At 38.0% G+C, this 10,372-nt stretch overlaps 2 protein-coding genes across 2 annotated transcripts; both read left to right on the top strand.

Moving 5' to 3' along the window:
* Positions 1 to 2,090: 2,090 nt before the first annotated feature.
* On the top strand, positions 2,091 to 4,286 carry LOC149409416 (uncharacterized). The gene has a single exon (XM_089649792.1). It carries the CDS (start codon positions 2,091 to 2,093, stop codon positions 4,284 to 4,286), a length of 2,196 nt encoding a protein of 731 aa, XP_089505918.1.
* Positions 4,287 to 4,529: 243 nt separating this feature from the next.
* On the top strand, positions 4,530 to 5,828 carry LOC149409415 (uncharacterized). Its single transcript, XM_089649791.1, has one exon. It carries the CDS (start codon positions 4,530 to 4,532, stop codon positions 5,826 to 5,828), a length of 1,299 nt encoding a protein of 432 aa, XP_089505917.1.
* The last annotated feature ends 4,544 nt before the right edge of the window (positions 5,829 to 10,372 follow it).

The raw sequence follows: 10,372 nt of genomic DNA, 5'->3' as shown, positions 1-10,372 counted from the left end.
GATCATGATATTTTATTACGTAAAATGTTTAAACTTGGCTTCGATCAACTGAAACTTATCTTCTTCGCGTCATATCTAAAATCCAGAAGACAATATGTATCAATAAATGGACAGGAATCTAAACAATTCCCCGCCTTGTCAGGTATTCCCCAAGGGTCAAACCTTGGTCCTCTGTTGTTCCTAATACTTATAGACGACATCCAGGTCTGTGTAAAATAAAGCAGATGTCTTTTATTTGCGGATGATCTCAAACTTTTGATGGAAATAATATTTTGCGAAGACTGCTTAAAAATGCAATCTGACCTTGATGCTATAGCAGAATGGTCAGATAAAAACAAACTAGAACTTAATATAAAAAAATGCGTAACAATGACATATACCCGCTCTCAGAAGCCCGTAGTTTTTGATTACACCATTAAAGAGAAAAAAATATGCCGAGTCAATAGCTATAAAGATCTCGGTATCGTCTTTGATCCCAAACTAACATTCTCGGACCACATATCACGACTTACTACAGCATGCTACAAACTCCTGGGATTTATCACCAGAACATGTAAACAATTTCACGACCCAGATGCAATGATAGCCATGTTTGATGGCGTCATACGAAGTAAGCTGGAGTATGCTAGTGGTGTGTGGACTCCGCACCAAACTAAGTATTTTAATATGCTGGAACAAATCCAGAAAAAATTCCTCAGGTATGTCTATATGCGGATGCGTGGAACTTATCCAAGGTTCATGCACCATGTGGACTTACTTGAGGCAACAAATAGATTTAGCTTGGAAACTAGACGTCATGCAAATCTCGCAATACTTAGTTTTAACATAATCCATAACTATATTGATAGCCCGTTCCTCTTGGAATGCTATGGTTTATACGTGCCCGAAAACTTCAGCCGTAGTCGTCGACACGACTTATTCAAAATACCATACGGCAGAACAGATATTCTAGCACAACATAGCATGACAAGAGGAATGGTGCTATTGAATGAAATCTCAGAAGCACTAGATATATATAATTCTTCTTTAAATAGCCTAAAGTTTTTTTTGTATAAAAATTATCTTCATAGGTGTTAAGATTGTCAAATTGAGAATTGTACAGTTATTGGATAATCTATCTGTTGTGCAATAAATAAAAAAAATAAAAAAATAAAAAATATATGTACATAAAATTTAAATAAAATACGCAACTGGGGTCTTGCACGATCAAATCGACGAAAATATCGGATCGATAGGCTCAACTTCCGACGATTATATATGGATGGATATCCACTAGCACGGTTGCGCTGTCGATGGCCGAACCGATATTGATGAAATAAATAAAAAATAGCTTTACGGTGGCAACACTATGGATTGAAAATTCTAAACGTCAAAATGCTAGGTAAAAATAAATAACTGTAAATTAGCAGTATCGAATTAAAATACTAATATTAGCAGTCCATGTATTTTTCACACTAAAGAGTCTTTAGTCATATAACTTAAGGTCATTAGTCATAAATAGACATTTGAACAACTTTCGTTTCTCCGAGATGAAATGAAATCAATTCTTAAATTAATGAATTAAGTCTTTGGATCACGTGTATATATTTTTATTTTTTTATTTTATAAACTCTCCTATTTTATCTAAAAAAAAGATGCTGTCTAGATTTCATTTAGTTCGGGTTGAATCTTGTGATCATACATAAAGATAGTTGCCAACAAGTCATTAGCCATTAGCTCAGTGGTAGAGCAGTGCCCCGGCCAGTCAAGGGTCCTGAGTTAGAGTCCTAGATGTGACCGTATCCTTTTCAGATTTTTCTGTTTCAGATTTTCGTTTATAAATCGCTAATATTGTCTTCAATAATTAAAAAAAAATATATTTTGTTTGATAATGGCCTTGAACACTGACACAGCTGTTACAATGAGAAATACAGTTAAAAGTGGTGGGGGTCATACTGTCGGTCCCCAAGCGACAGATTAAAACCTTTGCGCTTCTGGACGAGGGCTCAACTGTCACCCTTATTGACGCCACCACAGCACAGAAAATCGGCACAACCGGACCTACCCGTGAGCTACAGCTACACGGAGCAAAAAACATGTGCTCATCAGACATGACGTCCCGTCGCGTGCCAATTACTCTACGCGGCGCCGGAATCTCTGATGAGTACGTCATCAAAGCCAACACCGTCCAGCAGCTCAGCCTCCCTGAACAGAGGGTCCACGGCCGCTACATCACCCCCACACTTCTCATCGGGCAAGACAATGTACACCTTATTGTCTCGAGGGAAGTGCGCGACGTTCGTGACTCTACGCGAATATTGTCACGGACGGCGTTGGGGTGGATCACCCATGGCGGAGGGGCCCCTGAACACGAAGCTGAGGCTACAACACTGGCCCTGCGCGAGGAGAGCCACAAAGACGACATCATGAGTGATCTCATCAAACACAATTTTGCGATTGACTCATTGGGGATCACGTCCGCCTCTCGTGTAACTGCGCACATAGTGCGTGCAAATCAGCTGATGGAAGATACAACCCATCATCTGACAACCGGCCGATGGGAAACCGGCCTTTTATGGAAGGAGAATAATATCACACTGCCTGACAATCGGCAATGTGCATTAAAACGACTGTGGTCTCTGGAGAGAAAATTATTGAAGGAAAAGGACTTGGCAATCGTATATGCAGCTAAAATCAATGGACTTATAACACAAGGCCATGCACGTGAACTTACGGATCGAGAGGTAGAAAAACCCTCTGCCCGCAAATGGTACCTACCGCATTTTGCCGTAGTGAACCAAAACAAACCAAACAAGATCCGTGTGGTGTTTGATGCTGCCAACCGCTGCCGAGGGACCTCCCTCAATGATCAGTTGCTGACTGGGCCTGACCTGCTGACTTCATTGTTAGGAAACATACTCCGGTTTCGAGAGGGAAAAATAGCTCTTGCCGCCGAGATCAAGGAGATGTTTTTACAAGTGAAAATCAAAAGTGAAGATCAACAGTCACAGTTGTTTTTATGGAGACCAACACCTCAACAAGAACCACGTACTTACATGATGTCATCAATGATGTTTGGCGCTACCTGTTCACCAAGCAGCGCCCAGTACGTGCGAAACAAAGTGGCCCAGGAGAATTCTACATTATTCCCTGCTGCCGCAGCCGCCATCCAAACAAAGTTTTATATGGATGACTATTTGGATGCGGTCGATACTAAAACTGAAGCGACAGCACTCATCACTACTGTTGCCAAAGTGCTGTCAACTGGAGGGTTCCACCTAACAAACTGGGCCTCTAACGACACTTCAGTGATGGCTACTATCCCGCTTATAGACCGAGCCAGGTCAGCCATCACCATAAACAGCGGAGAAGCAGATACCGAGAGAATCCTCGGACTTCTGTGGGATCCTGTCACCGATCGATTTTTATATGCATTTCGCTATGCTGCCGATCCTGAACTGATCAGCAGGCCTACCAAACGCCAGCTGCTCAGCATTGTTATGAAAATTTTCGACCCTGTGGGCTTCATCGCTTGCCTCACAGTCCGATCGAAGATTCTACTACAAGCTGTCTGGCGATCCAACATCGGATGGGACGACATCATCACACCTGAACACAACAAAAGGTGGATGGACTGGCTGGGACTTCTGCAAGACTGCAAAGTTGCCATACCTCGGCGCTGCTTACAAAAAAAAGAGAGCTTCGTCACCCTCCACCTCTTCTGTGATGCCTCAGAGCAGGCATGCTGTGCGGTCGCCTACCATACCGAGGAGATTGATGGGAACACCACAGCCACCTTTTTGGCCAGCAAATGCAAAGTGGCTCCTCTGAAACCTCTATCAATACCCCGCCTTGAGCTACAATCCGCGCTCATGGCGGCCAGACTGGCAGCAACACTGAAGAAAAAATGTCGCAGCAACATTGCGCGAACAGTGTTCTGGACAGACTCGACAACAGTGTTGTGCTGGCTGCGCACAGATTCACGCACATACTCCGCCTTTGTGGCCAACAGACTCGGCGAGATCGACGAGCTCACCCGCATTGCAGATTGGAGATGGGTCCCTACCAAACTGAACCCGGCAGACATCGGCACCCGAGACGTCAACACTCCTGACCTCTCGCACTCTGGACGATGGTTCAGTGGACCAGCCTTCCTGACCTCAGACGATGCAGAATGGCCGCGCGAACGGTGCAAACTGCCTCAGCCTGATGATGGCACCCTAGAAGTGAGGCCTCAATACGTCGGCATCACAACAACTGTGGCAGAGACACTGCCCGAAATCAACAGATTCTCTTCATGGCGTTGACTTATTCGAACTACCTGCTGGATACACCGTTTTATTAAAAGGTGTCGTGGAAAACACCACGAACAACCTGATAAATATTTAAGAAGCGATGAAATCAAAGAAGCAGAGGCCCGATGGGCAAGAATATGTCAAGAAGAAACATTTTATCATGACATAAATGCGCTCCAGAAAGGAGATCCACTACCAAGTGACAGTCGGCTCAAAGCCTCGAGCCCCTTCCTTGGACCTGACGGCCTACTGAGGATGAATTCCAGATTACAAGCCCTCAGTAAAGTGCCCCAAGCAGTGCGGACACCTATTATATTAGATGGTGATCACGCCTATACACGACTTCTGGTGAGACATCATCACCAGGAAGCCGATCACCCAAGTACGGAGAGAACAATGGCTGAGGTGCGAGGCAGCTACCTTGTGCTGCGACTGCGAACAAATATTCGGATGATCGCCCACAACTGCCCCACCTGCAAGATGCGCAGGAGCAAGCCAGCCCCCCCACTGATGGGGCCCTTGCCGCCATCAAGGCTAGCCTACCATGTTCCTCCATTCACAAACTGTGGACTAGATTACTTTGGGCCGATGGAAGTTACCGTATGCAGACATCGGGATAAAAGATATGGTGCAATCTTTACATATTTATCTACTCGTGCCATTCACCTTGAGCTGACAACTTCACTGACCACGGACTCCGCCATCATGGCTTTACAACGCATGACGGCGCGCCGAGGCCAACCAAAAGCTCTGTACTCAGACAATGGTACGAACTTCCATGGTGCTGACAACGAGCTGAAGGATGCCATCGAATCACTCAAAAATGATACCCGGATGAGGGATCATTTGTCAACAAAGGGGATCGAATGGAACTTCATCCCTCCAATGTCTCCTCATATGGGGGGAGCTTGGGAGCGCCTGGTGCGTTCTGTACAAACCGCCCTGAAGGCCATCTTGCTGGAACGAGCTCCACGCGAAGAGACCTTGAGGACAGCGTTTGCCGAGGCCGAGTGGACTGTAAACAACCGCCCCCTCACACACGTCTCGGTGGATCCCAGGGACGAAGAGCCCCTCACCTCCAACCACTTTTTACTGGGAAGAGCCGGAAACCGACCTCATCTGTCACTATACGACAGGCAGGATGAGGAGGTATGCCTCCGTCGCCAGTGGCGTATCAGCCAACAACTTGCTGATATGTTCTGGAGACGGTGGCTCCGCGAATATCTCCCCACCCTGGCTGCTCGCCAAAAATGGCAACAGCCAGTCATCCCCATCAAGAAGGATGACCTCGTGATCATCATGGACCCCGCTATGCCCCGCAACCGCTGGCCACGCGGTCGAGTCCTTGATGCCACCCCTGCTGCAGACGGCCAAGTGAGGACCGCCAGGATCCAGACGAGCACCGGAATTTACGTCCGCCCCGCTATGAAGCTCGCTGTAATCTTGCCGGCCCCACCTACCGATGCAACCTCAACAGTACCACCAGCCCAGCACCATCCCAGAGGGACTGGCCGCCGCGGACTGCGCCGTACCAACAAACGTCCTATTTCTTAGTTCAGCATAGCTAAACGGGGGGAGTGTAACGGACGTAGTTGACCACATTATTTAATTTTATAAAATCTGTTTTACATTTATAAAATGTGCCTACCCCACGCCAATGGCAAAATCACCACTCCCCGCCACTGGTCATTTTGTTCCAATTTTCGGCCCAGACGGCTTGAAAACTTTGACCCCAAACGGCATCGATACCGTACCGCCCGCTCACCTGCCGCGTGGATCGATGTCCAACATTTTTTCTATGTAAAATTTACTAGGAAAAATCAATTTTTAAATAATGCAAATGTTTGTATTTTACTTGTTCATCCCCTCGGCGTTAGTCAAATAAACACTATTTTCAATATACTACCGCTGAGGAGATATTAAAAAAGCTGTTTTTCACACATATGTATAACCATTTTTTGAACAATATTTTTTACCTTTTTTGCCTGTACAAAAATCCAGGAACCTCGTAGCATAGTGAATCTTATCTCTTTCTGAGCGCTATGTTACGGGGGACCTGGGAAAAATACCAACCTAACAATGTTTTACAAATTTGATCGCTTTAAGATCATTTTTACACATTTATTTACAAACATTTCTTATTTTTTATCGTATCTTGACAAACAAAAAATCTAGTTGTCAAGATACACATTCTTATAACTACTATGCATTTAAACTATGTAATTGTTATTCATGTAAGCGTTCAAAATCTTTTCTAACTCGCGAATTTAAGCGACTACCTTCGACTGTGCTGCCGGTAAAATGAATATGCGACATTTTGCCGGGGCATATAAACTCATTGTTGGCGCGGGTACAATCCCCCACCACTTTTGGGCTCCCAGCCCAATGTCGGGTGCGAGTCATGCTAATTGAATATAAGCAGCCACATAATTAAAAATAAATCAGTTCATCTTTACCACCGAAACCAAGCGTTTTATTTATCTACAAGTGACTCCTGCCCAACATCTGCCTCAATTCGCCAAGTCTTCTGCTCCAAGATCTTCTGGTGTTACCTCCTCAAGACAAGCCGGCCCTCCTATATTATATTATATTATATTATATTATATTATATTATATTATATTATATTATATTATATTATATTATATTATATTATATTATATTATATTATATTATATTATATTATATTATACTATATTATATTATATTATATTATATTATATTATATTATATTATATTATATTATATTATATTATATTATATTATATTATATTATATTATATTATATTATATTATATTATATTATATTATATTATATTATATTATATTATATTATATTATATTATATTATATTATATTATATTATATTATATTATATTATATTATATTATATTATATTATATTATATTATATTATATTATATTATATTATATTATATTATATTATATTATATTATATTATATTATATTATATTATATTATATTATATTATATTATATTATATTATATTATATTATATTATATTATATTATATTATATTATATTATATTATATTATATTATATTATATTATATTATATTATATTATATTATATTATATTATATTATATTATATTATATTATATTATATTATATTATATTATATTATATTATATTATATTATATTATATTATATTATATTATATTATATTATATTATATTATATTATATTATATTATATTATATTATATTATATTATATTATATTATATTATATTATATTATATTATATTATATTATATTATATTATATTATATTATATTATATTATATTATATTATATTATATTATATTATATTATATTATATTATATTATATTATATTATATTATATTATATTATATTATATTATATTATATTATATTATATTATATTATATTATATTATATTATATTATATTATATTATATTATATTATATTATATTATATTATATTATATTATATTATATTATATTATATTATATTATATTATATTATATTATATTATATTATATTATATTATATTATATTATATTATATTATATTATATTATATTATATTATATTATATTATATTATATTATATTATATTATATTATATTATATTATATTATATTATATTATATTATATGAATTTATGTGTAACCGAACAAGAGTCCCAACTGCTCTCAAACCAATCATCAATCCGTCTGAAACCAGTGAGACTATGGCTTCTCCAACTGGAGTATGTTGTGAAGCTGAAGGTAATGGGGAGGGGAAGGAGATTGGGAAGGAGATGAGGAAGGAGAAGGTAGGGAAGTACCTGGTTATTCAGATCTGTTATAACGTCAACAATAAATAAAATGTTTCTGATCCTTCTGATCTAAAAATAACACTGTCGCAATGTATCCGATCATGGATTTCTGGTCACCCTATTGACAATAGAAATGGTGAACCCGAACTATCATTCTAAATAATTCACACTTTCGTTCACCTTGCAAGCGTTATGCTTTTAATATGAACTGTCCTCCTTGCACGGGGTGCCCAGTCAAAGGCCAAGTTAGTCGCTTTATGTTCTCACCAATTTGTTGCTACGCTTTCCAAACCTCAATTGCTTTCCTTTCTCAACCACATCCCTTATGAACTTGAAGATAATTGTCATAATAATACTATGTCGTCATATTACATTGATGGCAGCACAAACAGTGTTTATCCACTCTGAGGCTAACATGGTTATGAACTAGACTCCCGTATTTTATTTGGCATCTCGAAATGTCCCTCGTTTTTTAATTATATATATATATATATGTATTTAGTACATAGTATTGTATACATATGTATATTGTATATTTACTACTTACTCTGTTATTTACCTACTCCGAGACACATATTCAAGGCGAATATCAGTGTTTCTCAATGTGGGACGCACGCCCCAAATGAGTGCAATTCACAGACATAGGAATTAATAGACGAGAAGATAATGGCGAGGGGTAAAATCAACTGTTGAAGAACGAAGGGAGTGAAGCTGACTGTGATTCGTCAATAAATCAATCTGACAGTAAATAGGCATCTCGCATTATAATATCACCATTTACTTCTTAAAAGTAAAATCTGCTTTTGAATGAATAGACATTTTTACATGGGAGCGCAAATTACTCGCCACGTTATGAACAAATTTGCGAAGTTCAAATTTGGCAAAAAAATTCGGTTCTATTTTCAGAGTCGAATATTTCGTTTAAGTATTTAGTTAAGACACTTTTATAAATGTTCATAATTTACTTCCCAGCAACCAACCAGCTTTGTGTTTCGCGTCCAGACGTTTCTCGATGTGATAGTAACAACTGATTCATATTATACGATGTGAATATGCTTAAAATAAAGTAAAATAATGCTTATATTTGGAATGTAATACGACAATTGGGTTTATTCTCTTTTTCACATCTATTTTTACAAGTTTTCATAGTACAAGTCAACATTTTGCCGTGTTATTTCGTAAAATGAACCGATGATGCCTCGACCATAGTTCGCACAAGAATGATGACGTCACGTTTTCAAATTTCACTTGAGGCCATACGCGAGCACAGCCGGCTCCAATGGAACCGGTATGGGGAGTGGGGATAATACGCTTTTAATCACTTAGGGCAGGTCTACTAATATTCATATGTCTATGGTGCAATTAATGTTTTGGGGGCTATTCGTAAAAAAAATTCATACTTATGTTTTCTTACAGTTTCTTCGTAATGTTTTCTTACATTCTTATGAATCCAGCCGTGTTTCAGGGTGCTATGATCAAAATATGAATCGGTTCACGCTCTGTTTTAAAAAATACAAAAGGTTTCGCGACAAACTTTAGTCTGTTTTCAATATTTTTTCAACATGTTCTTTAATATTTCAGGATGATACAAACGACAGTTTTTAAAGTTCCCATTAAAAAAGCAGTAACGTGACTCTTCTGTTTAGGATTTCGTGTGGCCGACAAATGTTGTAAAGCTCTGGTTTTGTCTATTTGTACATTTTTTATATGAAGAAACCCCTATTTTTTCGTTAAATATAATATTACAATAGAAGGGGGGGGGTTAATATATATAAATATAAATATTTTTTTATCATTTGTAAATAGGTGATTGAAAGAGATAACCAGGCAATAAGTCTATCTTTACCTTATGTGCAGTTAAGTATTTGTTCTTGTGAATAAGCACAACTTCCAACATGGAGTGCTCCGGGGCCATGTAATTTTCATAAATGTTCTTTTGATACTTTGTAGGTTCAATTTTAAATTTTATTTATAAAAAATGGTACATCACCATAAATCAAAAATTATGATGTAAAACAAGCCACTGTTAGTACTTATTATTATTTTATTATTTTTTATAATTATGTTTTTTATTAATATTATTATCGTTGAAACTTGTTATGTACTATGTACTATTGAGTTGACATAAAATATTGTTTGTTTTAAATCCAAGGTTGTTGCGTTGGGCGTGTCAATGTGAAATACACAATACTTCATTCATATGTATGTTATGTAGGTACAAGAAATTGATAATTTCTCCGCAAGAAATTAAAATTAATTCGGGCAGATTTTACAAAAATATCTACTGTGCTAGAC

This window comes from Hesperophylax consimilis, chromosome 31 (genome assembly GCF_061612785.1).
Source record: "Hesperophylax consimilis isolate HC1 chromosome 31, BYU_Hcon_1.0, whole genome shotgun sequence".
NCBI classification, from domain to species: domain Eukaryota; kingdom Metazoa; phylum Arthropoda; class Insecta; order Trichoptera; family Limnephilidae; genus Hesperophylax; species Hesperophylax consimilis.
This window is presented reverse-complemented; position numbering and strand designations above follow the sequence as displayed.